The sequence below is a fragment of the Antedon mediterranea genome, chromosome 6, assembly GCF_964355755.1.
Source record: "Antedon mediterranea chromosome 6, ecAntMedi1.1, whole genome shotgun sequence".
Lineage (NCBI taxonomy): Eukaryota > Metazoa > Echinodermata > Crinoidea > Comatulida > Antedonidae > Antedon > Antedon mediterranea.
The window spans coordinates 2555677-2574364 of record NC_092675.1 but is presented as its reverse complement, the minus strand read 5'-3'; the positions used below and the strand labels follow the sequence as shown (position 1 = coordinate 2574364).

The window sequence follows — 18688 nt, the reverse complement described above, 5'->3', positions numbered from 1 at the left end:
TTTAAACATGTGAGAAATGTTGTTAGGGCTGTGATGTGAAATGTGTTACCAGCCACGTTATGAGGATTTGTTAGGGCTGTGATGTGAAATGTGTTACCAGCCACGTTATGAGGATTTGTTAGGGCTGTGATGTGAAATGTGTTACCAGCCACGTTATGAGGATTTGTTAGGGCTGTGATGTGAAATGTGTTACCTGCCACGTTATGAGGATTTGTTAGGGCTGTGATGTGAAATGTGTTACCAGCCACGTTATGAGGATTTGTTAGGGCTGTGATGTGAAATGTGTTACCAGCCACGTTATGAGGATTTGAAAACAATCGTTTGGTAGACAATAGGTATGAAAGTCAGGGATACCCCTTGTTGAAAACAAAGACGAATGGTAAATGAGTCTGTTGTCGACGAATACAGTACGGTAACAATCAAATTATTTACGATACTGTACATAGAGACATACACTTGTATTTGTTTTTAAAAGAAAGTATTATAAATCGAGATTATGAATTATATACTTCGAGATTATGAAGTATATAACTCGATTATGAAATATATAATAAGAAATTATGAATTACTGTAGGCCTATATAAGAGTGATTTGCCAATGAGAGGATATGACGGAAATTACGAATTTTGTTTCTCTTTTGTGGCGTAAACATCACTTTATTTACATTAATACCACCATGTCATCAACATAAAATTGTCATACTATTTTCATTATCACATTTTTGTTATTTTCTAATGTTTTTTATCATTACAATTTGATCAACTTCATCAGTGGTCTGATGCTTATTACAAAATATCTGTATGAAAATGGATTAAAAGTAATTTTTAAGTTAAGTCTTTTTAATTCAATTTGTAATTGTAAATAATTGTTTGTAAATGTATTGTTGTATTAAAATAATAATAGTGTAATTAATAGTCACTTAAATAAGAAATCTAAATCGAGTGATATTTAACAGAATCTTGTAATTCTCGTTAACTTTTGGAGGAAGAAATATTATATTTATATAAATGAAATAAATACTGGTTTATAGTAGCCTATAAAAGTGAAATCATTATATTTATGAGCATTTTCAAAAATACTTTTCAGTTTATTTACAACTGATAGTAATTTTATCTCAGTAAATAGAATAGAAAGAACACCAGTAAACTTCATCCAAAAGGAAGAGACATAAGATGATATAAAATACAATAATATATTATATAACAAATAGAAAGGATAGGACAAAATTACAATAAGAGTATGGATATGGCAATAACGTATACAGTAATATTTTTATTTTTTATTTATTTCATACTCATCCAACAGCGAGTAACCCGCCAATTACAGGATGGATATATACATTTAATGTCTATGATTTTGATCAACACAAATACACAATGTCAAAATCTGAACAAAAAAGCGACTCATTATCTCACTACTAATTATATCTTTTGTCACAAATGTAAATACAAAATCTTCACAAAAATACATACACGTCTACGTGTGTCGTGTTGGCAAATGCAACAGCTTTTAGATCCCTCGTTGGCCGAGTAAGCTCCGATCTCCTACATAAATACCGGCTATGACATGGTATTGGCATCACATGTTAATTCAGACATTGAAGAAACAAGACATCGGAAAAAATATTGTAAGTAGGCTCTGCCTGGAGTTTCGTTATTTTCTTGTTGTTTGTAAACTAACTATACTTATTTTTCAGTCAAATGTGTGCAACACTATATAGTATGTTTAGGCCTACAGAAATACACCAACAATCTGTGTATAAAATAGTATTAACCTCTCTCGAATAAATAAGTGTTCTAAAACCATTTTGCATCTAGATTATACATTCACCTTAGGCATAACATTTTTTCATTTAGGCCTAGAATCATTAGAAAGATTTATCAGGAGTCCACAGTGTAGGCAAACTTTATGTAGCTGAACCAGTTATTTACTAATACTATTATAACATATAATCATTTAACCAACAACTTGCTTGATGCTATGGGTCGGTACGCCAGATAGCTTATATGACCCTTCCTTTTCTTTCTATGATACAAAACTATAATTAGGCCTACTGTTAAGCATACCGGTATACGTTTTGAGAATCTGGGTACAACTTACAACTTAAACATTTACAGTTAAACAAATCAAAAGTAGAATTGCTAGAGTTTGTATACTTCATTTTCCTCAGATCATGAAGTTAACACTTTACATTTGCGTAATTCTCTGCCTGGTGGCATCATTCCTTTCTGTGGATGCTAAGAAACGTAAAGCAAGAAAACCAAAACCATGGGAAGATACGGACCGCGACAGAACCAACGATTTACTTGTAACCAAGAAAGTATTCTTTGATATTGAGATTGATGACGAGCCAGCTGGTCGATTCGTTATTGCACTTTTCGGTGAGACATGCCCAGTTACAGTACAGAACTTTGCTGCTCTAGCAAGAGGAGGATGGAGAAAAGATGTAAGTAGTAACAGAATAACAATCGCTCTTGTATGATTACTGAATTTCTTTTTAAATGTTTTTCTTTCAAATGTATCAGACTTCTGTCATTGTGTTTTGTTAATAGTCCGGTTTTGTTGTCAAACCAATTTTAATATTATCTTTGTTTTATGCCACCAATTATAAACTGAGAAAATGCAGTTTGTTGCAGTATGTTTAGTTTAGAATTATTGTTCACGTACTTTCATCACTATATGATCATAATAGGATTACGGATATACTTCTATAGTTTATGTTTAAAAAAAACTGAATTAAGGTCTTCACATTTTACTTTACAAGTCTGAATTGCCCATCTGATCTTTTTGTATGAAATGTATAGTGACTGAATTTTGTTACTTTAACATGAATTTATAAATGTATACTTTCCTTAAAAATAATTTGTTTATTTTTGTTTTCCGTTTAGAAAAATATGAGCTACAACAACACAATTGTCCACCGTGTGGTACCCGATTTCGTAATCCAAATGGGTGACATCTCAAACGGAGATGGTACAGGAGGTAATCCCATACAACTGCCTTATTTTATAATAAAGGGAGCCATAATTAAACATCAACTTGTACGCATGCGTGTAGGCCTAATTGTCTGTAATAAGTCTAGATTCGATTTAATTGCGTCTTAAAATAATACGAAACTTAATGAATAACAAAACGATTGCTCTCAATGGTAATGAGAATTAATGAAAGGGGTCTGCTAGGTCGAGGGTAGACTTGCCCCAAGTCTGTAATCATTTTTTTTTTTTTTTTTTTTTTATTTCGATTTTTTGGAGTATCCAAAATAAAGTAGTATACGAATGAAACGCCATATGTGCCAAAATATTTATTTTTTTACTAATATTAAGACAAAACTCCGTCTGGAACCCAGACTAGGTCGAGGGGCAAATCGATCAGTTTTTTTAATATGATGTGCTAAGCGCCTAATTTCTACACTTTACAGGACGAAGCATCTACGGAGAATATTTCGCCGACGAGAACTTCAACTTGAGGCATTGGGGACCAGGATGGGTATCAATGGCTAACGCTGGAACAGACACAAACAACTCACAATTCTTCATCTTATTGAACAGTGCTAAATGGCTTGATGGCAAACACGTTGTATTTGGAAAAGTTATTGAAGGAATGGTAGGTTTGCCAAATTATTAATTTATTTAATGCCTTTTTGCACTATTAATTATTTTTCTTCTACCACTCCCATTGCCAAATTCCTTGTGACGGTTGTTTAATAAAGTGCTTTGATTTTTACCATTTACCATTTTACAATACTGTCTACCGCCATCGCGATACATGTCTGACCCAAGCAAGATTTTAGACAACTATAGGTGGCTCTTTAAAACAAAAACATATACAGTAGCTTTAAGCTTATGTCGTTAATGTAGTTGCAATACTTGGTTTGACGACATAACAAAATTATTCTCTTGAGATACATTTCGTAAATATTGATAATATTTAATAATTTACTAATAAAATATACGGTTTTTTCTACAGGATGTTGTCGATCAAATTGTAGATGAAGATACCAATGATTATGCCTTCCCAGATAGAATCATCCGAGTTTCAGATTGCGGTGTCATCCCCGTTAAAGAGCCATACCACTTGCCTCATCCAGAAGGCCTAGACTTGACCAACAACTCAGCCACCGAAAACCCTTAAACTAGTTATTCCATTAAGCTTACCGACAATTTTCCATTCTTTTAGATTGAATGATGCCGAATAATTTACCGGCAGTCTTTCTCAGGCAAACTTCAGTTACATTCCAATTTGATTTAGGCATAATAGACTGAACAGTTCTAGGCCTATCCATGGTCCACATTAACATTATTACTAGGCGGCTTACTGTTGATAGGTTTTTTTTAGACATACAGTAATTGATTACAATTATATCTAGATAGCCGATTAATGTATTTTATTAATATTAACTGATTTATCAAAAGGCCTACTACTTAATTGTAAGTCTTCCAAAATGTTTACACATACATATCTTTGTTTAAATTAAGATACTGTACTTTAAAATTAAGACCGCGACTACACATCTTTGTTTAGTATGTGTTTTTTTTTTTTTTTAAAGAAGTTTCCTTTTTATGGCTAATGGATGATTCATCGGTACTAAAATCCAACAATTTGATTTTCATGCTCGTTCTTGTAAACATTTCTTTAAAATCTCGATTGTTTGATAATCTTTCAATGAGCCATAATTGTGTAAACATTCAACCAATATGCTTTATGACCTTGTTTTCCACATGATTTCAAGAAAAATTATATAATTTAAGTTATGAATATAGCCTAAGCGTTATACAATTTAATTAATTGATTTAATTTGATGAAACTTTTCATTGAGTTGGAAGAGTGTAATTGAATTATAGTTGTAGTGATTATGATTGTTTTGGAAATAAACATTGTTTGACTATAACAACAAATTTATATTGCGTTTTTTTTGGGTTAGAGTAGCATATTACGTGAAAGCAATGGAACGAAATATAAAAACATACGACGGTATAGTGTGTATGTGAAATAGAAAATTTGGAAAAGTAACGACTAGATGTGAGTGAGTACCATAGAAAAAGTGGAATCGTTTAAGAGAAAACTTTCCACTGTATCCAAAGACGACACTAGATAGTCAGTTCCTCAATTCAAAGACATAAACATTTGTTTTATTATTATAACAATGATCAATACAAATCTTGGCAGGCATTTTGAAGAATAAGGGTCTGTTTCTGCTGAAAAAAATAAAAATAATCGATTTTTTCCAGTCACCGCAAACCACAAAAATAATCGCGTTGCAATTGAAAATTGCTACGACTTTAATCGGTTATTCAGGTAATCGGTTTTTAAAATCACGTCATCATTCCCCCACAGCGCAGTTCAAGTTATGAAAGGCCGATGAGAGTTGGTTTGTTTACATCCTATCGCTGCCTAAAACTCTCACATGTAGACCTACGATTAAAAATTACTCTTACGTAAAGCTATATTATTTGTAAAATAAACATCTAGGCCTACTACCGTACCACATACAACAGAATAATGATGTTATATTAATAAGGACACGTCGGCGAAAAAAGTTCGTTTCGCCGTTCGTTGGTTCTACCTTCGGCCTGCTAGGGCCTAGCCTAGAGGCTATATATTTCTGCCGAAACAAGTCAACAGACAACAGGCCTAACAAATGACATGTAAAACATCGTTAGCCTGAACTGGTGGTATGTAACGGGTGTACTTGTAACACAGAATCCCGGAGTCTCTCGGTATAATTCTCCCCCACAAAATAATAAAAATCAAATGTTTAACATTTGATTGTTATTCGGTCTACCCTACATCGCGATCGTGGTTTTGCTGATCGTCGTCGATATCGCGCAAATAAACAGCATGCTTTGTGACGTGAATAAGTTTGTCATACTCTAGAGGTCAAAGTGAGGTCAATAATCGCTATTTGTGTTGCAGCTCAAAACTGCTCCGCAATAATCGGTTAAAACAAGAAATAATCGATTAAAACACGCAATGGATTGAGTGTTTTTAATCGGTTATTTTTAAACGGTTATTTTATTTTGCGCCGTTTCTGCTGCCCAAAAATAATCGATTAAAAAAATAAACGGTTAATAATCGATTATTTCTGCTCAGCAGAAACAGGCCCTAAGACGTTATACAGATTAAGGAGAAAATGTAAACGTCGGCAAAACCATCCATATGCAGTGAATGGGAGTATAGAAAATACCCATTTGGACTTACCGTACTAAACGGGTCACCAATTAGAATGACATAGATTACGTAATGACTGATAGATTTGCCAAAATTCTATCGGTAGTAGTTGGAATTATAAACGGAATTATTGTACCTAAGTTGAAGTAATCTGTGTTTGATGACGTCATAATGCTGTTGTTATTACCATCCCTACCATTGTATGGTACAAGAGGAGAGTAATTATTGATTATGTATTCGAGTTAATATATTTGTTTGTTTATTACTATAGGCTTAAACATCATACGAAGATTTCATTATGTCCACGCTCATTATGATTAAGTAGGTAGGTCTATATTATTTAGTATGCACAATTGGGTATTTCGTCATAAACTGTATTTGCTTATTTCCATGTATGGTATAGGATAGTTGTGTAAGAAGAGAGAGATTAATTAAGTATTTGTTGAGTGGATATCTTAGTTTGTTACTATAGACTTAAAGATCATGCGAAGATTTCATAATGTCCACGATCATTAAGTAAGTTCACAATTGTATTCAAGATTAAGTATTTATTGAAAAGTATTTTCGTATCTGGTGTTTGCTGATTTCCATGCATTAAAGTATTTTATTTGGTATTTCATCATTGATTGCAATACAACTTGCCAAAGATGAGTAATAGTCGAGTCGATGCGGGGTGCAAAATATCTCTAGTCTTGTATATTATATTCGTGAGTTTGTTTATTTGACTTTTGAAGGATGCATCACACTAGCATAACTAGTAGATAACAGAATTGTCATGTCATAATGCAGGTACTCCTGGGTCATCCCTGTAGGGTGAATATACACATGAGTATGGTTTCTTTGGATAAGCCGATAACGTTTAGATGTAGGCAATACTTTACTCGTTTGTCACGTAAGGTATTACGAAATCATCTACTACATCATTGTCAGCCTAGTATAACCTGTATTTGTCCATAAGTATTTCCGTTAACACATAATTTGTTTAGTAAATTGCTTATCTGTCAAATTGTTTGATAAAATACTAACAATGCTGCATTTTAATAGAGGTGAAATAAAAACATCAAATGACAGTAGGTGTGCTTCATCAATTGTGAGAGTCAATAATTGATAACACTATCTAAATTCTTTTGAAAGCAAAATCGAAAGACACCGTAAAAAGTACGTTATACGTTTAATGAAAGTAAATTTGTCTTTAGAGGTGTTGTTACCCCATTTCCTTTCATAATTGTTTTCATGTATCTTATTGGTACAGACGAAGTTGCATTAGTAAGTTGTGTGTGCAACTAAATCATCGGGAAACAAGATTAAAGCTTCGTCCAGACTCTCTAAGCCAAAACTGACTCCCATCCCAGTCATACAGCTAACAGCTAACTTTTCTGATATAAATATGATTATTGACCTGATATTTTGTCAAAAGTTTACTCGATGAAAGTGGGACGATTTCTCTGTTTGTCATAATGTTTTGTAGTATCATTGTCTGTTTGCCTGTAGCAAAAAAACACCAGTCGATTTATGTTTCAAAGAATGTTCAGTTATACATTACTAGACTCAACAACATTGTATGGGGCCTACGACGCTGAAATAAATAAATAAAATATTAAACAGTCGCGTGTGACCGACCGACCAACCGACCGACATAGTGAGCTATAGAGTCGGGTTGCACGCGACTAAAAATAATGATCTTTTTATTGTTATTTACATGTAAGTTTAAATTATTTCTTTAACTACATTTCTAATTTCAATGTTAGTTTCTCTGTCCTACGTTTTATTCTTTTTTTTTCTCGTGTTATAAAACGTTAAAACGTTTGTAAACCCTGTTACCCGGTTTACACTATCAAACGTTATGATGATGTCATATCACTACCATATTTGAGCATGTCACTACCATATTTGGGCATGTCACTACCATATTTGAGCATGTCACTACCATATTTGAGCATGTCACTACCATATTTGGGCATGTCACTACCATATTTGAGCATGTCACTACCATATTTGAGCATGTCACTACCATATTTGGGCACATGTCAAACTAGTTTGATATTGTAGAAAGAGCTTAAAAACGGTGTCTTTTGTAGAATTTCTTTCAACTGTGTCAATAATTTTCCAGTTTTTGAACATTTGTTTAAAGCATACATTTCGTAACGTACAAAACGTGTAAATACTTTAAAAAAAAATCATTGTCTATTCTATGTACACATACATTTATATTTGATGGTGTATACACTTTGGATAAATGAAAAAAAGTAATTTGCTCTGAGGGTTCACATCATAATTTAGCAATGCATCAGAGATATGATTCGACTTCATTCTGACAGTAGATAAAGCAGGTAAAGTGAGTCGACAGCTGTCTAATTTTTCCTCATCAATATATGTTTTTCAGGTTCACAAATAACATTAACCAGCAAAGTACAGGAATTTCCAAACAATGTATGCTACACTGGTCTCAGTAAGCAGACATACGTTTTAATCATGTTGTGTTTAGTCTCAATGGTAGCTTTTTTTTTAAATTGCCACTTGCAATAAATGAAATATTTTATTAGAAGGTAATAAAAGCAACCGGGTTAATTAGAGACCGACATTAATTAAGGTAAAAGGAATCAATATTTAACTACGTCATGCTGACGTAAAGATGGCCTTTTTAAGAAGCTTTAATCATGAATGCAGTGGAGTTCTCGTTAATTGATTGAATTATTTTTGGTACATTTTATGTAAAATGCAATACTGTTAATTAAATGAGTGAATGAACGAAGGAACGATTGAATGAATGTATGAATGAATGAATGAATAAATGAACGAATAAACGAACGAACGAACGAACGAACGAATGAACGAACAAACGAATGAATGAACAGAGGAGTGGGAGAGTGAATGAATGGAGGAGTGTAAGAGTGCGTGAGTAAATGAACGAACAAAGGGTGGAGTAAATGAATGAATGAATGAATGAAAGAAAGAGAGAAGATTTTTTAAATTATTATAAAGCAAATCCATCCAGTTTCCAGTTGAAAAAAAAACTTTTTGAAAAAATAAATAGGTATACAAACTGTGAGAATAGATGATGAACACGATCTGTCCAGGTGCTCATACGTAAACACAAATGTTATCGTATAAGGTATGTGAACAGAAATATCGATGTCCGTGGGTGGATTTAAGTAATTGGAAATGTATTAATATAATATAGTGACATTTGTTATTAATGACGTCCCGTCTTTTGGGGAATATCTACGAAACTCTGTCTTTTCATTGTTAAGTTCATGCTTACAGAGAATGCTAGCAAAACTGAAATGATAGAATGTATTATGGTATCATCATTTGAATCATCCAGAAATGATGACAAAATAATGGAGATTCTGAGATGATCTGATACCGGTGTGTTTTTTGTTTATTTTGGGTCTGCCTTTTTTATTTAAACTTATTTATGCCATTGATTTGGTAACTATGGACGTCCGTTTCTGAAATGAAAGTAAAATTAATGAAATGAATGAATATAATGTCTAGAACAAGAGGCCAGAGGTCATCTAATATATTAAACAACCAATGTGAACATCAAATATGGGTCTATTAAGCTTGGTTCCCACTAGAACGTAACGCAAGGACGTAAACGCAACGTAAGCGTTTTAACCAATGACAAGCGAAGTTATAGACAGTTAGCAATCACAAGCGATCAAGACATCGCTTGTGATTGGTCAATTCACTTGCGTTGCGTTACGTCCTTGCGTTGCGTCGCTAGTGGGAACCACGCTTTATACAAACCTGTTTGCTTACGCCAAGAGGACTGTCATTCCAGCCTACGGCTCATTCGTTTACGTGTGCTTCGGGTATTTTAGTTTTGTTTTAACCTGTCTATCGCGATTTGACACCCTAGATACCATGTTGTTTTATTTGTTTCATGTACGTCGCTTCCTATTGAGTTTTGTTTGTATTGTGATTCTGTGGTTTGAATTTGCAAAATGGAATTATGAAAGCATGCATATAACATGCCTTCCTGTCATTGCATCATAAAAAAAGAAAGTACATACAATCGACTGGTCATCATCTTCCTCATTATCACATCATCATTAACCTATTACCTCTTCACATCAGCCAGTACCGGTAGTATAGAGAAGGGACAGTGACGAGTTCGTGCTCGGAAATTAGCTGGTACAGTAGGCCTATCGTAATAAAGCCCAGTGACCCTACGTGTACTTTTTTCACAATGTACATTTTACCGTAAAGCGTATATTTTTGTGACATATACAAGAAATTTAAAGTCTGCTTCTAGATGAAACCCCTTAAAATGGAAAGAGAAAAAGGCAAGATCGTTGTACGTGTCACATCACCTTACTGCACCTTTGAATATTGCTTGAAATTGGTGCGTTCTAAATTGTAATGTCGCGGGAGTACCGTGTACTACTGTAATTAAATCAAGTTTAATTGAAGTGTACAATAATCGATGGATGAGTTGAACTTTATGTACATTGTACTATTTAGCTTACGGTAAACGATTGATAGACAACCATTATACACTGCATATTATGTGTGAGAAAGTGCGATAATGTGGTAAAAACATGTTCACATTAAAATGTGCTGACTGGTTTTTACAGCAACATCCCCGGGCTATTGTGTCAATCATGTAACCAACACAATTTCCTTATACGTACTTGACCTTTCGATAGTATGACCCGGTTTCAGCGTACCTGTAACACCCCTTCCTCTCCGACTTTCTAGGCCCCCTCAACCCGCCGAACGCTTCGGATTCGGCATTGCCGGGAGATTCATGGCTTTCGCAAAAGTGGTTAAGTGGTGGTTGTTAGCTTCCGCATGTCTCTAACGCTGTAGCCTGTGGTCTTCGTTCAGACTGCACATGATTATAATCACTTGGGCATTATGGAGGGTAAGTAATTACTATCATGGTTCTAAGTTGGCGGGCAATTTAATCTGCATACGCTTGTGACGTTGTATGACGTTAACATACCTAAGATACAATTAGATCGAACTATTTATCTACCAAAATATTAATTCACTTAACTACTCAGCTTAAATATAAACATGAATGCTCAAGAGAAATGAATTTTGTTCATATTTTCCACGATACTATTTTGGTACTCCACCTTATTTTGACACTTAGATCGATTGACCTGATTTTCACAGACAAAATACTGGATCTTGCAAAGTGACAGAACCAATTCAATTATTGTTTTTTCTTTGCAAATAAAGATTCGTTTTTTCATGCGAAATATAAAATGTGAATGTAAAAAAAGTAAAATTCGGATTAGATTCTCTACGGTAGTGCCTACCATAGATAGAGATCATATAGAGATAAATACCGTGCACATTATTATATATGTACAACAGCATTGCGTCCCATCTGAAGGACGAGGCAATACAAGTAATAAGAAATCTTGCTTAAGGGTGGGTACCCTATGTTGCCTGTAGTTTACCTTTGGTAGCAAATAGGCTGGGGAGCAGGTTTACAGTGATCCTGGAAACCTTTTACCATGAAAGTAGAAAATACTCCTCGTCCATGATTTTACAGAGTGTTTCCAATAGATTTAACTCATGAACTATCACCTCAGAAACGTCGCCTCGGAGACAGATTTACCACAAGTGTGAGATCAATTCAATAAGATCGTAATAAATTCCAATTTAGAATTGAATGTATATTTAAGTTAGTAGCTCAAAATATTTGGTATATAAGTGAGACGAATTTGCTTCTTCCCATTGTCTGATGTACGGTCGTATATTGTGCGAGGTTAGGACTGGTGTAATTTATTAAGGCGGTGGCAGTGACAATGTGAATAGCTTAAACTAACGGAATAAAGGTTTAATGTTAACTACACATTCATTAATCAATTTTACATTTTTTAATAATAAAACTAATAATTAACATCAATTATTCTTATGCATATCAGTCGATTCCCAGATCTACAATTATCCCGGTATTACCAAAAATATATGATGATACAGAATCACATTCAAACACCATTATTATTGACACTCTCTTTTTTGGATGGTAAAATGTTGCTCTTCTTATAAACAAAACTTTACAACACTGCATCTGGAAAGAATATATTTATTAACACCATCGTCAGGACCACAGAAAGACATCCTTAGATTTATTCCCCGACTGATGTGCCTAAAGAGGCGACAGCAAGTATTGTATCTCCATTGCGCTCACTATTGCACTCACTGGCTGACAATATCTTTATTAACTTTTATTTAGTTTTTGTCATTTATAAATGTTTATATTTCGTGTCATTGTCTGCAACAGTTGTCATGTCCTTAAATAAAACCTTACTAACTTTGGATGGAGCATGCATCACCTATGTTCATATAACCATGGAGATACCTCCATGATATAACACGGCCATATAGATGGCTGCAGTCGCATGCTTAAGTTCGTCTGGAGCCCAGACTACTGCGATGGCTGCTTTTAATTCTTATCATTGATTTTGAATAAACGTAAAACAAAGCCAAACAAAAAAGGTTCACATAAATAAGATGTGTAGTAAACATAATTGCTAGGCTACATGTCAATTACATTCGAATGAACCACAAAAATGTGTACGTATACATAGGTAAATTATTGTAGTTGTCTCAAGAGAATTGCGTATGTGGTTTTCAATCACGAACAGAACATGTTGGGAGCCTCGTTATAAAAAAAGTGTGGTTGATCTACGTAAATAAGCCTACAACCACTAAACAAAACCACCCGAATCAATATTTCACGCTAAATTTAGAAACGTAAGAGTTGTGTAATAAAATTCTACAAAATATCTTGTAATCCGTAATTTTTCGAACAGTATTTTTTAAATAGTTTATCTTAACAATTAACAACGTTGCCATAAGTAGAACATAGCTTTGAAATTTCATAATAAAGTTGTGCAATTTAAACAGAAACCATTTGCCTATTCATTTGCATATTCATTGGTACGACAGGGGATGTATATTAGAATGCAATAACAATTCAACAACATGTATACACATAGCGTTTTACTGGATTATTTTTAGTCGCGTGCATCGTGTGCAAACGTGACTCTACAGCTTACTATGTCGGTCGGTTGGTTGGTAGGTCGGTCGGTAGGTAAGCACTAACTCAAATTTAAGCATGCGACTGCAGCCATGTATATGACCTTGTTCAGAGAAGTGTTTGTCAGAAAGCAAGGGTCCGAATGGGACAAAAATATGAAACCGTACGTTTAGAGATGAAAACATTTGTGAGTGTGTTGTGTTATAATTAGGTGGATGACTTTAAAATACGTTTTATGCTGGGCAGAATTCTTTAATGGTGGTGTTCCTGCTCATATCTCCTCATCGCATTCCTGTTTTTATTTGTATTAACAAAGTAATTTTGTGCAGCATTTTGCTACCCTAGAATAACAAGAAATGTTTCCCCTATGTATGAAATATATTTTAGAATAGAAAAGAATTATCGTTAACATGATGTTCAACTGTTGAAGATTGATTGTTGAAGAAAGGGAGAGTAACTCCTTATGTTAGCATACCTAACGGAATTCGTTGATGTTTCAATCCTTACCTCTTAATAAAATAAACCAAAAGATAATGTCGGTTAAATTGTCTTTCAAATACATGATTTAAAACACCTTCTTAACGCAGTTCTTTTAAACTTTTGTGATTTATAGCGAGATATCTTTTGGGCAGAGTTCCAGAGTGAGTGTGTATATCTAATATAAGAGACATCAGACATACCTAAACAGTACCTGGAACACCTGTCATACAGGTAAATTGCTCCACAGAAACAATCAAACAAGCTAAAATAAGAAATAAGAGGTATGTATTGTTCTGACATTTCTCCTGTACGCCATAAATCAAATTAATAATTATTTAACATCATAGTCTGCTGTAAATGACAAATATATGGCAATTGATTTGTTTATGTTGTCAAGTAACATAAAAATTGAACTTGACCAAAGAAATAAGTTTATTTAGGATAATCGCTAGTCACTCATTCCTAACACAACCAAGCACGCAACAAGTTCCAGTATTCACCATCGTCATCCATATACGTTTGTCGCTATTTCGCGCACACATTAATTAATTATTATATTGCATATGTTATTATTAAACACGTTTGTTCGGCTTTTCTTGGTATAATAACTTAATTGATAGCACTTGATTTGTTTCTTCCGAACCTGTATCTTTTCTTTCCTTTCAGCATGGAAAGAGGAATAACAGCCAAAGGTGAAATTAAATTGTAATTTAAATGTAATTTCAATCTTCTCTGAATATACCATTCGGTTATTCTAGGATAATCATTATTATTGTCAAGAATCTTTGTTATACGTTTAAATTGATGATAGATGGATATTAAAGGTGTGACTTATCCACTAAATAGTATTGTAAGTTTTAATAAATGTGGTAGAATTCGGCAATGCAATGTTAAAACCAACCGTTTTAGTATAGACTCTTTTTTCCCATATGCTTTTCATCTATTTAATGTACATTATTCAAGATAATTAGTTAAGGTGTTACGTTTTTATATTGTGTTTTAAATTGTATCTATGTTTCTAAGCTCAGGAAAAAAATTTCATGTTTGTAATATTATGTGACAATAAATTGAATCTTGAATCTTGAATAGATAGAAGCCCTCCTTGTTACACCCTTCAGGGGACATCTTTATGAGGAGAAACGAGGAGATATATGTTTCAACCCCAATTCAGAGGCACACCTGTTAAAGAGAAACTTTGATGGATCCCGAAGTTGTCCATTTAATAGGGATTCTAGGGGTATTTAGAATTACTTAGAATATGTTTACGAAATTTTAAATTATGAATTACTAACAATTACGGAGAAACATTTTCAGATACATACCCCAGTTTCTCTAAGGTAGTGTAAGACTGTTCATGAACATTTATGTAATCCCACATTATAGAGACCGCTATCAGACACAATTCCCTAATCTGATATTACAAGAAATGTTTGTTTTGGTTCAAATGCTAAATTCTTTTCTCTGGTGAATGTAAAACTGTAAAATAACACGAAAAAAGTGTAAGGTGATTTATCGGTAATATTTGAACCCACCGAAAACAATTTTAGGAGTGACCATCGGGGAGTGGCTCATTGAATTAAGATTCTAAGAAATTGTTCTTAACTGAGACGGTTTTTAAATTAGTTTAGTTGATCTTTTGACAAAAGTCGGCGTTTTATGACTCTGTTGTAGCGCGTATAAAAGTTCGATAGCCTAAATACAAAGTTCATTTGCCCAATAATACCCTGTTCGATTAAGGATGACGTTACTGTTTATTGCCAGCAGACGAAATAACGGATGAGTGGTACGATGTTGTCATGTTCACAGCTCGATCATACTTCACAACCGTTCACCCAAAGTGACCACGACCCGTATTCTCAAAAGACAACTGATTTTGTCTATTGATAGTCCCTCTTTGAGAACTGTACTAAATTAGTCTAGACAATTTTTTTATTAGTAATTGCGAATTGGCAATAGCACTAATCTTTAGTAGCCTACCTGTTAAACCTACATACCAACGGGTTGTAGTAGGCCTACCTGGGCGAGAAATACGTAACAAGCAATTTGTCCAATCACAACGCGATGGACCATCCGAATTGTCGCTAATGTTGTTGCGTTGCATCAAAGTGGAACGCAACAGAAAGACGTAGAGGCCAACGTACAACGCAAGTTAAACAATCACAAGCGTCAATTCGGATGATGATGGCTAATGGGTAGAGCAATAACTAAAAGAGTTGATTCATTTTACTGAAAATCATAACAGGCATGTAGGCCTATTGAAGACACACAAACTCGGTGTTATGCCGTTAAATATAGGTAACTGTGTGAGGTAAATAACACGGTGTTTTTTTTCTATCAGGTGTGTGTCGCTTTCTGATGTTTTGGTCGTTACCGCTTTAATATGTATATTCTTGTTACGAGAAAATGATCAATAAAACGTTTACGGTATGACATATAATGCCTTGTTACATGCTTTTGGTTGGTAAGCATTGTCACAACGACTTTCAACTTAAATAACTTTCACCTCGTTCGAAGTACAAGACGCAACAAAATAGAGATAACAAATAATAAAGTTTTAAGAATTTTACAAACCGCCAAGGATGTCGAGTACATTATGTTGGGTAAAACACGCGTATTTAAGAACAAGACACTGTATTTTCTGTATCTTCTTCAGATCTTCTCTAAACTGACGTCACTATCTCTATAAAAAAAATGATGTAAAATAAAAGCTTTATAGCTTTATCAACATGCAAAAAACATAAATGTCGTTATTATACATTACATTAATTGAATTAGAGCCTCTCTATAGGACTCCCCCATTCAATAGAAATATCTATTAGGGGAAACTCTCTCGTGAAAAACAAACTAGGAAAATAATTATATATTTTAACTATCATCATCATGTCATCATCATCATCATCATCATCCTCGTCGTCATGATCATCATCTTCGTCATCATCATCATCATCATCAAGCGGACGCCGCTCCGAGATGGATTTCGCAATGCCAGAATTATAGTCTATTTTTAGTCGCGTGCAAACGTGACTCTACAGCTCACTGTCGGTCGGTCGGTCGGTCGGTCGGTAAACACTAACTCAACGGACCCCATCTTAATTGAACACTCTTTCTTATTTAATTATAGGTTCTACTGTTTTAAAAATTACTGAAATATAAGTTTGACATTTCAATTTATGAATAGGCTTAATACGTTTAAACATTTTCAGATACAACCCAAGTCTCTAAAATATTTTAGGTCTGTTCAAGAACGTGTATGTTATAGAAGAACTATAGGCGTACCTTCAAAAATGAATTAAGAATCGACATAGATAATCCAAGAAACATTGGACACAAACTGTTTCCACGATGAAAACATAAAGTTTTAATAAAACTTGTTCTTACCTGACAATTTATAACCACAAAATTAGTCAATGTATAATGTAAGTCAGATGATACAAGAAACATTAAGCACAAAATGTTCCCAGTTCAACTGAAAATGGCGCTGAAACAGAACAATATTGCTCAATACCCAAACAATTTTCCATTCCCGACAATTTATAACCACAATTACTCACTAATGTGTCATACTGTAAATGTTCATTTGATGTGTAAAATATTATCAATAGCATATGGTTTCTAATAGGATTTTTAGGGAAGATTTCAAAATCGTTGAAGATTACAATTTCAACTTGAGTCAAAAGAGGTCAAGTGAATCAAGTAATAAAATGTCTTGCGAATTATGACTCACTTATACAGTTTAATGGGACTATCCCTTTTACCATATTCGATGGATTTCATTTTAGATAGGGTTTAAGTTGACTAACCTATGGTACAAGTAGTTATAATTTCACTCTTCCATGGTTGGTAGTAGTTTTTTTTTCATTTTTTTATGAAACGAAATCATCCTACAAACATACGTACATAGTTGTTTCATCATGTTTTGACCCTATTAATTTTGCAGATAACTGAAATAAAAACCGGACATCGATCAATCAATTATTTTAAGATTGTATTTTTTTATAAGCGTTTAGGAAACCTAAAAGCTAACAAACGTACCAGAACATAAAACAACGTCCATTCCGTTTACCAGCAATTTAAGGTGATCTGATCACCAACCAACACTGATCGTCATCTTAATCTCAGCGTCAAACATTTTCATCGTTAGTGTCGCAATAATCTGTACCGTAATCATCATAATTACATCAAAGTTATCATCAAATAGTTTTTCTTGCTGTCGTCGTACTCACAAAGTATCCGTAATTTTCGTCGGCATTCCGGAAAATTGTGACATTAACATTTTTTAATACTGCCATCTATTGACAGAATGGCATTCCTTTATTTGTTTTTTTAGTATCATGCAATAATCTAGATCTAACAAAATTAAATTAAATCTATATTTCTAACAAAAGTTAGTTTGTAATGGCCACTCTACTTAAATCCTTATCAAATGTATCGTCAGATGTTATATTTATAATTAATGGAAGATTGTTTTGTAATTGGGATTGATAGCTATTACATGTTTAAGTATTATCGTATGCAGTCTTTATTTCCTTAACAGAGATCTGTAAGGTTTCATTAAAATGTTCCCATATGTTACACTTACACAAGGTGTGTAAACGACATCAACTTGTTACGATAACCATATCTACAATTTTGCTTATGTTACCGTCCTACAGGCGAAAAGTCAAAAACAATTAAAAAAAACCAATACAAAAAATAAAGTTGTGAGCATCATACAATCTTACACCTTCTGAGTAAATTGTATGAATTCGCCTAACAAATGTTATAATAAAAACTGCGAAACATGTCAGGTCGACCGTTCGATTCGCAATCAAAGTATATAGGGTTGTGAACATCATACAATCTTACACCTTCTAAGTAAATTGTATGAATTCGCCTAACAAATGTTATAATAAAAACTGCGAAACATGTCATGTCGACCGTTCGATTCGCAATCAAAGTATATAGGGTTGTGAACATCATACAATCTTACACCTTCTAAGTAAATTGTATGAATTCGCCTAACAAATGTTATAATAAAAACTGCGAAACATG

At 33.7% G+C, this 18688-nt stretch overlaps 1 protein-coding gene across 1 annotated transcript; it reads left to right on the top strand.

The window, feature by feature from the left end:
- Positions 1–1597: 1597 nt before the first annotated feature.
- On the top strand, positions 1598–4841 carry LOC140051262 (peptidyl-prolyl cis-trans isomerase B-like). The gene is made up of 5 exons (XM_072096414.1): positions 1598–1627; positions 2171–2446; positions 2889–2982; positions 3419–3603; positions 3967–4841. Exons 2-5 carry the CDS (start codon positions 2174–2176, stop codon positions 4129–4131), a joined length of 717 nt encoding a protein of 238 aa, XP_071952515.1. The 5' UTR covers positions 1598–1627; positions 2171–2173; the 3' UTR covers positions 4132–4841.
- The last annotated feature ends 13847 nt before the right edge of the window (positions 4842–18688 follow it).